Source organism: Triticum dicoccoides, chromosome 6B (assembly GCF_002162155.2).
Source record: "Triticum dicoccoides isolate Atlit2015 ecotype Zavitan chromosome 6B, WEW_v2.0, whole genome shotgun sequence".
Lineage (NCBI taxonomy): Eukaryota > Viridiplantae > Streptophyta > Magnoliopsida > Poales > Poaceae > Triticum > Triticum dicoccoides.
This window is the reverse complement of record NC_041391.1, coordinates 680,811,788-680,823,321: the sequence shown is the minus strand read 5'-3', so window position 1 is coordinate 680,823,321 and position 11,534 is coordinate 680,811,788. Positions and strand designations below refer to the sequence as shown.

The 11,534-nt window shown below is 45.0% G+C and overlaps 1 protein-coding gene across 1 annotated transcript; it reads left to right on the top strand.

Annotated features, from left to right (window-relative positions):
• The first annotated feature begins 1,470 nt into the window (after window positions 1-1,470).
• LOC119325044 (histone H4-like) lies at window positions 1,471-1,978 on the top strand. The gene has a single exon (XM_037598799.1). It carries the CDS (start codon window positions 1,549-1,551, stop codon window positions 1,858-1,860), a length of 312 nt encoding a protein of 103 aa, XP_037454696.1. The 5' UTR covers window positions 1,471-1,548; the 3' UTR covers window positions 1,861-1,978.
• The last annotated feature ends 9,556 nt before the right edge of the window (window positions 1,979-11,534 follow it).

The following is an 11,534-nucleotide window of genomic DNA, read 5'->3' as shown; positions in this document are numbered from 1 at the left end:
GGACGACTGTACGACCCGCTCCTCGGGCGTCAACTGCTTCTTCTTGGGCGGCGCCGCGTGGGGCTTGCTTTTGGCGAAGGCGACGGAGGTGAGGTCGAACGAGGTGAGGGAGGCGAGGCCGACGACGGCGTCGAGGGTTGGCATGTCGTCCATGGCTGGGAGCGCGAGCGGGCTGGAGGGTTGTGGGAAAGTGGAGGGAGATGGTGGCCACTGTGGCACCAACTAGCAGGCCAGGGGGAGGAGTAGGCGCACATCATGCGCGTCCGTTTCGTGTCCGCACCGACGCAATTGAGACTCAAATTTGGGTCGGGAATGGGTCGGCAGGGGACGAAAAGAGGATGCACGTCCGTATGGGTCGGCGTTGGGCCGACTTTTCTGTCCGTGGCGACCCAAACGGACACGCGCAGACGAAATGGGTCGGCACATTTGAGTTGCTCTTAGGAGGCATGGACGTCGCCAGTTCCGTGTCGGCCGCGCCGCCACCGTGGTTGACGCACTGACGACATGATCACGAGTCTGTCACGCCCACGTCCGACGCCGTCGACGAGGCGGATTCTGATGAGGAAAAGTAACACATGGGAAGCCGCCGCGACTTGTTTCTCAGGAAGGCCACTACTATTCTTCCCCTCCCGCAACTTCATTTTTCGGGGCTCACATTCGACCGGTGAGCTCGCTAGACTTGGGGAAGGCATGTCGTGGGAAACAGGTGCTGCCGTGGCCGACGATTATTTAGACTAGGTAAAAAACTCTAGTCCGCTATAGTTCAGTTGTGTAAAAAATGTAACGATTCTGACCTTTAGATGAAAATCATCCGGTTTGCATGAGATTCTTTTTTTTAATATTCGGTTTAAAATCTGGTTGGATGGCCGGCTTCCGAATCACTGTCCGGCGTGTCCGCGAACAAATTCAGTGTCTATTTTAGGGTTATGCATTGGAGCTGCCCTTAGACTTACCAAACAAAATTGACAGGTGCTACGCGTTCCCCATCCTCTTCACCTCACAATTTTCATCATTTTTCCTCTCAATTTAAAGATTCCCATCAAATAAAATTTTCAATGCCAATTTACTTTTCAGTTTCGAATTTTCTTTTGTCCCTAGAACTAGGTTGCCTAGTTAAGAAAACTTTGTGGAATTACCTTGCTCAGAAAAACAATGTTTTCTCCGCAAAAGAATAATAATTAAATCGATGGGAACGGGATAGACTTTTTTTTTGTTTTTTGACGGGAGGGAACGGGACACCAGCGCGAAAACATCGCGCCCCGCCCACAGCCTCAAACTTTGGCGCCGGCGGCCACTCCTCTGACCCAGCCCGCCACTCCAGCGACCGGCGCCTGGCGCCAGGTCATCGATCCGCGGCGTCTCTCCCCCCGGATCGCAATCTCAACCGTGCATTCCATCTGCATCGAACGGCAGCAACGCGCCTCATCCCACCTCTCGCCCACCTTAAAATCCCCTCCCCACCTCCGGCAAATCGCACAAGCAACCACCACTGCTCCTCCTCCAATCCCACATTCGGTCGCAGCTCGAACCAAGGAGGGATCGTCAGCCATGTCCGGGCGCGGCAAGGGAGGCAAGGGGCTCGGCAAGGGCGGCGCCAAGCGGCACAGGAAGGTGCTGCGCGACAACATCCAGGGCATCACCAAGCCGGCGATCCGGCGCCTGGGGAGGAGGGGCGGCGTGAAGCGCATCTCGGGGCTCATCTACGAGGAGACCCGCGGCGTGCTCAAGATCTTCCTCGAGAACGTCATCCGCGACGCCGTCACCTACACCGAGCACGCCCGCCGCAAGACCGTCACCGCCATGGACGTCGTCTACGCGCTCAAGCGCCAGGGCCGCACCCTCTACGGCTTCGGCGGCTAGGCTTTTCCTCGCCCCCCTCCCCTGCAGATATCCCAGAAGCTTGATGGAACCGCGGCTTGTTTAGCTCTCTATTTGCTCTGTAGTTCGTACTGAATCGTGGAACAAAGTGGTTTGCATATGTTGCTGGAAATCAAACTTGTCTCAGTGAAATACCGTGTCTCTCATTTTGTTCTGCCGCGTCTCTGTTAATGTAAAATTGTTCTTCTGCGATGCAAAGTTGCGTGCGCTTGGGAGTTTGATTGTTTTGCCATTCTTTTTTACCTGACGGATCGTACTTGCTTGCCGAACAATTGTGTATGACCGAATCAGGAACATCATTTGATCCGTTTCTGGTATTAGATCTGATGCATTTGCACTGGGCACCATTTATGATAACTCTTATTATGTTGCAACAATGTGTAATTGAGAATGGGATTAGCCTGCATTTCATACATCGATTTCTCGATTGATTTGCCATGCCACTTGCTCTGTGCAAATCATCATGTGATTCTTGTTAATCAGAAGTGTCACTTGCTCTATTTCTGCTGTTTTTTTTTGCTGTTACTGCAGTAATACTTCATCTGATGCATCATACATTTTGGCAGTGGCAGGCAGCAACAACTTAATCCTTCAGTTTATACTATTAACTAGCTTATCAGCATCATTCTCCATCTTCATTTTCCTATATCATATGGTGCTCTAGACTAGGGGAGTTTAGTTACATAATAATTTATCTTAAAACCTGGGAATATCAGTTCTTACTTGATGTGTTTACTGTATTAGCAGGAATGAGAAACAGTTAAGAGTGCAATAACCTGTGAATCCTAGAAACCTACAGATGTGAACGCCAGCGAGCAATGAAAAATGAGAATAGCTGTATTTACTTCACTATCATGTGTGGGCAACAAGATGACTGAAATTTCACAGGCGGAGAAAATGGAAGTATCAAGTTCTTAGTGTTGTATTTACTTCGATTCAGAGAGCCACAATCCGGTAACAAGTAGCACAATCATACTTTTCAAGGTGTACACATCGCGGCAGTTAAGAACTTTAGATTGCTGTCATACAGCAAAAGGGATTCCAGAGTCTCGGATGAGAACTTTAGATAGCATTTAGTCTTGATAATAGGTTTCGTCGTTCTCATAAGCGGTACCAATATGATCACGCCATAAGAAATCCCCAAACTGACACTTCAATATTTTTCTAATTCCATTTGAAGGTACTTTTAAATAATGTACCTTCAGAAGTTTAAATAATGTAAGACATTTTTTCACACTAGGACGGAGGGAGTATGTCCCTAGTATCGAATCGTGTGTATAAGCAAGTATGTGACTATCAGCGGCCAATGTTACCTGCAGTCACTATAGCGTCCAATTTAACTTCTTGTGCTATAGTATTTCTCACAAACCATGATCTCTTGCAAGAAACGGGGGGTGGATGATTATTAACTTCACTTCACTTGCATGAAACCGGCACCCTTTTTATGTGATCTATGAGAGCTCTGACCCCACGCCCAATAAAATGGGAGCTCTGATCCCACGCCCAATAAAATGTGTCCGGCCCGGGTAGTTAGTTGAGAAAAAAAAATTATTTTTAGGATTCCTTTGATCTTTCACGGATAAGAACTGTTAATTTTACAAATAAAAATGAATAAAATACTTTTACAAATATATCAAGAAATAATTCATAGATTTTTAGAATAATTTTGTTTAATAGTTGTTCACCAAAATTTATGACAGATCGCATATTTTTAAAAGTAATCATGATTTTATAATTTTTTTTTAGGAAATTTAAATTAATATTTTAGAAATATTCAGACATTTCCTAAAATATACAGGAATAAGAAAAATCCTATATTTTAAAATGTATGAATTTCAAAAGTGCTAACAATTTTTTTTAAAATGCATACAAAGTTAAAACTGCCCAAGAATTTTAACAAATATTCACGGACTTTAAGAATATCCAGGAAATTTTTAAATATAAAATAAAAATAAAAAAGGACGCTCACAGGAAAAAATAATACAAGAAAAAGGGCGAAAGAAAAGCAAAAAAGGAAACAAAGGAAAAATTCAGAAGGAAGAATGCAAGGAAAAACTGTTGAACAAGTATTTGCAAAAATGTTGTGACTCCCGCGTAAGATGGGCTGGCCCACGCGCGAGCGAGGGCAAAACCTGTTTTTCTGTTTTCGTTTTTTATTTTATTTTTGTACTTTTGTTTAAGTATTAAAAAATTGTTGAATGGGTATATGAAAAATTTTGGACAAGTAATTATTAAAAAATGTTGGATGAGTATTTGAAAAATGTTGAACAAGTATTTGAAAAATGTTGATTAAGTAAATGTTGAACAAATAAGTATTAAAAAAAATCTTGAATGAGAAGTTGAAAAATGTTGAAGAAGTATTACAAAAAATGTTGAGCATGTACATAAAAAATGTTGAACATGTATTTGAAAAATATTGAACAAGCATTTGAAAAAATGTTGATTATGTATATAAGAATGGAGAATGAGAAACAAAAAGAAACAAAGAAAACCCAAAAAATGAAAACCAAAACAGAAATAAAATAAAACAAAGGAAATGAAAAAAACCGAGGAAACAAATTTAAAAACTAGAAAAAAACCCCGGAGAAAACCCGACTCTATTTTTCTCAATAAGAATGATTCGCCTTACTACTGCTACAAACAGAAAGCTAGTCGAGTGGCTTGACCCTGCTGCTCCAAGAGCATCTCTAGCAGGCCCCTTAATCCGCGGAACTGAAAACACGATTTTCAGTTTGCGGAAAACACGTTTTAAGGATCGGTTTAAAGCTGCGGCCGGACAGGCCCCTCAAACTTCAACTGTAAAACCAAATATTCGTTATATTTTCCCCATGTCTTCTTCTTTCTCTCGCCCGTGTCCACGGGCAGCTAGGTCGCCCCTACGAAGCCGGCGGACAGCATACGAAGCAGCCAAATACGGAGCCGCCGGTGTCCAAGACGGCTCATACGAAGCGCCTCCAGCGTCTCGCCGTAGCTGCTTGAATGGATCGGTCGCTAGCTAGCTAGCTCCTGTTGCTGTATCTGCTTGAATGGATCGATCGAATCGATCCAGGAGCTAGCTAGCTCCCGTCGTCGTAGTTGCTCGAATCGATCCCGGATCCAGCTAGCTCCCATCGCCGTAGCTGCTCGAATCGATCCTGCAGCTAGCTAGCTAGCTCTCGCCCCCATCGCCGTAGCTAGCTAGCTCCCGCTGCCGCTCCTATGAGCTCCTCTGCACGCTAGAGGCGCATCTGCTGTAAGCGTCGAGTTTCCGGCGAGTTTCGTGGCGGAAGGTCACCGGAGCCCATGTGTACACGGTGGAAATTTCTCGTGGCGCAACATTGACCGGTTTTCAAGGAACCCTCAGTTTTGCCTCCAAATCTGTAAATAAAGAGGTCGTGGGGGTGGATTCTCAGGGGCCTGAAAAAGTTTACAGGTATGACCACTCTTACGGGCTCTATTCAGGGTGTTTTTTGACAACAAAAACTGAAAACATGAATTTTTATGGGTTTGACTACTTTTAAGGGGTCTGTTACAGATGCTCTAAACCAGGAGACCACGTCTCGAATCCCCGCCGCGCTCCATTTTCTCAATGGGTGTTTTTCTTTTTACTCTGCACGTGCGTGAATGGGCCGGCCCGGTTAGCGTATTTCCCTTAAGCGACCGATCCTTCCCATCTCGCTTAAAGCGAGAAATAGTCGCGGCGCCGCGTGCAGTATGCTGGGGTCGTCTATTTGTCGCTTATAGCGAGTTGGAAGGAACGCCCACCTGCGTAGCATCTTGTACGTGGGCTAGGTGGCCCACAACTACTCCCTCCGTTCGAAATTACTTGTCGAAAATGGATGTATCTAGATGTATTTTAGTTCTAGATACATTCATTTTCGAGACAAGTAATTCCGAACGGAGGGAGTACTTCATTAGTTTGCATTGCTCACATGATGAACATTAGTTTGAGGGAGCGAATTTGCTGGCGCAGGTGACTTTCTATATTTTAGAAGTTATATAAGAATATTGAGCTTGTTTCTTAAAAATGTTGACTTGTTTATGAAAATATGTTCATCATGTTTTAAAAACAATATTCAGCGTGTTTAAAAAAATCATGTACTTAAATGATTAAATATGCATAAAAATAATTTTCTGGATGTATACAAAAGAATGTGTATGAAAAAACGAAGACATCAAACATGTATTTTTTAAAAACGTTAATTATGTATTTTAAAATGTTAAGCATGTACAAAAAAATGTTTCAAATGTATATACAACTAAATGTACAATGTATATGAAAAAGAATAGACATCAAATCATGTATTTCAAAAAAAGTCAATCATGTATTTGAAAAAATACTAAACATGTATATAAATAATGTTTCAGATGTATATAAAAAATGTATAATGTGTATGAAAAAAGTAGACATCAAAACATGTATTGGAAAAATTTAATGTGTATGACAGTGTTAAACACGTACTGAAAATATTTTGATGCAAACGAATAATGTACAAAGTGTATGAGAAAAAGTAGACATCAAAACTTATATATGAAAAAAGGTTAAACATGTAGTTGAAAAATGTTAAACATGTGTAAAAAATATTTATACAAAAATGTACAACGTGTATGAAAAAGTAAACATCAAAAACATATATTTTAAGGAAGTGTTAATCATGTACTCCCTCCGTAAACTAATATAAGAGCATTTAGAATACTAAAGTAGTGATCTAAAGCTCTTATAATAATTTACAAAGGGAGTATTTGATAAATGTTAACCATGTATAACAATAATGTTTCATCTGTGTAGAAAAAATGTATAACATCTATGACAAATAGGCATAAAAAATATATATGATAAAATGTTAAGCATATATTTTAAAAAAATTGTTAAACATGTGTAAAAAAGTTTTACTTATGTATACTGAAATTCTACAATCTACATAAAAGGTAGACATCAAAACCATATATTTGACAAGAAAAATTAATCAAATATTTAGAAAATGTTCTACGTGTATAAAAAAATGTTTCAGGTGCATATGAAAACTATTTCATGTATTTGAAATATATTAATCACACATTAAGAAAAATGTTGAACGTGTATAAAAAAGGTTCATGTTCTATACGAAAAGAGAACACAAAAAAAGAGATGAAAACATACAAATAAACAAGGAAACGAAATAACCAAAAAAAAAGAAAAAAAAACCAGTGCAAAAGAGTGGAAACAGTGGAAACCTACATGAAAATAAATAATAACTATGAAAACCAAGGAAAACTAAAAAGAAACAAAGAAACGAAAGAAACAAGAAGAAAAACTGATGCAAAAGAATGAAAACTAAGAAAGAAACAAAAAACACCATAACCACGTGACATATGTGGTAAGCAATCCAAACTATTACAAAAAAGTAACAACATAGAAATAAAGAAAGTAAAGAGAAAACCTGTGAAAATTGAAGAAACTAGTAAAGAAAACAAAATGAAAGAAAGAAAGGAAAACCCCGATAAAAACCAAACCATTCCAACTATCAAAATAGACAAAAGAAAACAAATCAACGAAACTTACACTGAGCGAGCGAGATATAGCTCTCGCTCAATATGATTTCCCGTGATTTACCTACTCGGAATCTCCATATAGGGGCAACTCTAACCAACTTTTAGAAACATTTTGAGCCCAACAAAGGCCGTGTTGGGGTTTTAACCTAGGATAATGAAACCCCGAACGGTCACAACTCCCTTTTTTGGGGGTGGGGTGGTGATGCGGTGAAAGACACACACACACACACTGCTCAAAAGAACACGCCTCAAGGACATTACATGTACCCCCTTGATACGGGGCTAGACCCGGTTTCAGCCGATCTTTCACAATTGGAGTGGATTCCCGCGGAGAACACGAAGAACACGATGAACACAGGGAAGAAAGGAGAGAAATCACAGGGGGAAACACTCAAGAACAAGTCTAATCACACATCCACTGGACTAACAAACACACATGATCCATAAGGTACATGAACAACAACGGGAAAGATACATGGTAAAGTTCATCCCAAATCCGAAGGAGATGGGGTCTTGATGATCTAGGTAGATCCTTCCCACAAAGGGGTGTTGTATCCCTCGGGATCTTCTCACATGCTCACATGGAGGTCTTGAACTCCATGGGAGTGATGTCTCTCTCTCTCAAGAGTAGAGGTAGGTAGGAGCAAAGCTCACATACAAATGAGCTATCATATTTGCTAACCCTAGAAAGGAGGTGGAGGTGGTCTATATATAGTCTAAGCCAAGAAGGGATATGTGGGAGAGGGATACAAGGCCAAAGGCCCGGCTACGCATAGGCAGGGTCAGACGTCCGGTGGGGGTCAGACCTCCGGAGGCTCGGGACAGTCCGGACGTCCAACGTGTGTTGGATGTCCGTTGATTCTTCTCGGGTGTAGCACGCCGGATTTCCGGTGGTTGTCGGATGTCCGTCCACTGGGACTTGTCGGACATCCTGTGGTCGTCGGTTGTCAGGTCACTGTAGCACTTGTAGGCTGTAGTTCTTCTGTCCGTCTGGTCTGCGGGTGGCCTGACGTCCGGTATCCGTCGAACATCTGGTGACTGTAGCTTTGCTGCAGCTCCGTCTTCTTCCATCTTCGCTTCCAAGCTTCCCTCGCAGATGGTGTAGGTGTTCCTTGGGCTTGCATGCCTCGTCGTCGTCCGTGAAGCTCCAGCAATACCTATGCATGCACACAAGAGGAATGTCAAGTAGTATACCATCCTCGAAGGGGTCAAGTGAACACGTGTAAAGGAGATGATTCACCTTTATGTATGTGAAGTAGAGGTCGCACGTGTCACTTGCCAAATGGACTCTTGACATGGTGATGTTCGTTGGAACATCATCCCCTCCCCTTGGGAAAGATCCGATGGCGGATCGAAAACCAAATCACCATGGGAAAGAGATGTCGTCGCCGTGTAGAAGTGGACGATCACCAAGCATTTGTCATCTTGTCGCTCGAAAAGGGCACTCTCCAATGTCGCACCGTCTTGTGATTCCTTCAGAAGGAGTAAGGGCAACAAACACTTGGAAAAACAAATGTGGTTAGCGTTAGTGCAAAACCAAGCATTCAAGAGTTGATTCACCCAACAAGTGTCGTTATCAAGCATAGCTTATGGCGTGACAAAGGATTGTGACATGGCATATAAGCACATAAAATTGAGCACAATCAAGGTCATCATGGAAACAAGCATATAAATGGGAGATATAGATGCTAATATGTGTGTCAAGTGAACAAGCATCTACCTCAAGATCATAGCAAACATGCACAAAGCGCTCAATGAAAGGTCTATGGTAGGCATAGGAATCATTCACAACACCAAATAAGATGGCATATCTAAACACATGAGTCAAGTGCAAGACAATCCAAGCACAACGTGCATAGGGTGTAGTGAAGATAGTGTGACACTCAACACAATAGAAATAGCAATTGTTTATCATTTGGGAGGCAATCAAGGCAAGGATGTATCAATCAATAGGGCATGACATATGTGAAGTGATGACATTGTTGCAACCAAACATATGATAGGAACAAGGAATACAATAATTGGATGCAACACACAAGGTATATATGTCATGAGGCATGGACAAGTGGCAATCATGAGTGAAAGCAATATCTCTAGCATGTGTGCAAAGTGTCATCGTGCAAGCAACACATGAAGTATGATTCACAATATTCATGCTCAATAAGGATGTCACCTTGAAAGCGTTTCCTTGTGCATCCTTCACAGTGCCGAAGCACAAGCAAGTGCGATGTAGAAGCGAGTCGGGGTAGAATGTATGAGGCTCGCTCTCAAGAGCTCGGGTGGTTAATTCACATGAAGCGGAGGTTGACACAAAGAATGATCCTACACAAGCACGAACAAAAGCAAATAATGTATGCGCATGGTAGATAAACACATCATCCATCATGATGGTTCTTTTCTCTTGCACATAACCATTAGAAGCACAAGTGCATGAATAATATGATGCAACAATGGCGATATTCATGACACTAGTTATATGGTGCAAAGAAGTAAGACAAGCATGCTTGTCGGGGGGATGAACCCCGGGAAGGCAACGGAACCCGGATCCTTTTCAAAAACGGTGGGGCTCGCATCACCCCACAAACCGGCACACGCCTGGCCGGGTCGCTCGACCCGGCAAGGCCCACAACCCGGCCAAGCTCTCCGACCCGGCAAGGTATGTCGACCCGGCCGCAGCAACTGGCGCAAGACGACTCAACCTGGCGCAACCAAGGCTTCCCCAACAAGCCAACCCCACCCGTGGCCTGCATGGCAACCCAACCACGGGTCAGCTCCCATCCCATCCAGGCCGTACGATGGGACAAGACTTCAATCACCGATGACCAAGACAACAGTGCTTCCGCCCATGCTTATGGTCAGCTGGAGCGTGGCAACAGTGCCCCTTACCTACCCGCTGACCGGGGCTGGTGTGGCAACAGTGCTCCCGCCCTCACCGCTGACGACAACAAGCGGCAACCTGACGGAGAGCACTATACACGACTCGACTCGGCCACGCCCTGACGATCGACAAGACGGCGCACAGTCCCCCCAGGCACACGGGGCCCGCACCTAGGGGAACCCGGCGAACCACAGGCCCTCAAGCGGGACCCAGCCCGGTATCCCGGACACCGATAATACGGACCCACCGACTCGGCATATTACCATTGTAACCCTGGGTGGGTTGATCTATAAAACCCCCAGGAACCCACGCCTACAGGGGCATGTATGAGATACGAGGAAAGCAGGAAAAGAAACAAACACAAGAGAAAAGCAAGTAAGCATAGGACTAGCCACCCAACGGCAACACCAGAGAGAAGGAGCAGCCCAAGCCTTGGCCAGCTTCCTTCCTCCTCCATACAGCTCCAGGAGCAACATTGTACTATCGATCATCCAACTACACTTGGAAGGACTAGGGGTATTATCTCTCCGGAGAGCCCCGAACCTGGGTATGTCCGGCGTCCCGCGCCCGCGCATGCCAACCTCGCCTCTGGAGCCCACCAGCGCCCTCGAGCCTCCTTCTCTCTTTAGCCATCCTTTGGCATTTGCCGTGCGCCCACCACTACAGTTGGCGCCCACCGTGGGGCAGCTCGAGGAGTTGGCCGGGAGCATGCTTCAGACGGGGCCCTTGTCCTACACCGACGAGTCCGTCGTGCTAGCGGACGATGTTGTCGGCGCGCTTGCCGCCTCCTTCGCCGCGCTGCGCATCTCTGATGCGTTCGCGGCTGACGAGTACCCTAGCGAGGTGCTCAGCTACTCCGACTCTTCCCTCTCCCTCGGCGGTGGCATTGCTGCCGGGGCAATGGACGTCCATGTGGAGGTTTACGTCACCGACGATGGCGCCTCCTCCTTGTCGAGCAAGACGAGGAAGGCCGCAGAAGCCAGGGACGCTGCGGAATGGACCGCGCCGTCCGATCCGCTGCGCGCTGTGATGGAGAGCCTCCACATCCCCATCGGCACCGACATCGATGCCACCAACGTTGCTGAGGGCCGATCTCAGCTCGAAGAAAGGCGCCAGCAGATGCTGGATCTGTCCAAGACGCTCGCCGCCACCAAGCGTCGCCTGGAGGCTGCTCAGATGGAGCACGACGCCACCCACGATTCGCGCCCGCCGCAGCCGAGCCAAGCCGGGTCGCCGACATGCGTACCCGGGGAGGAGCAATCGGCCA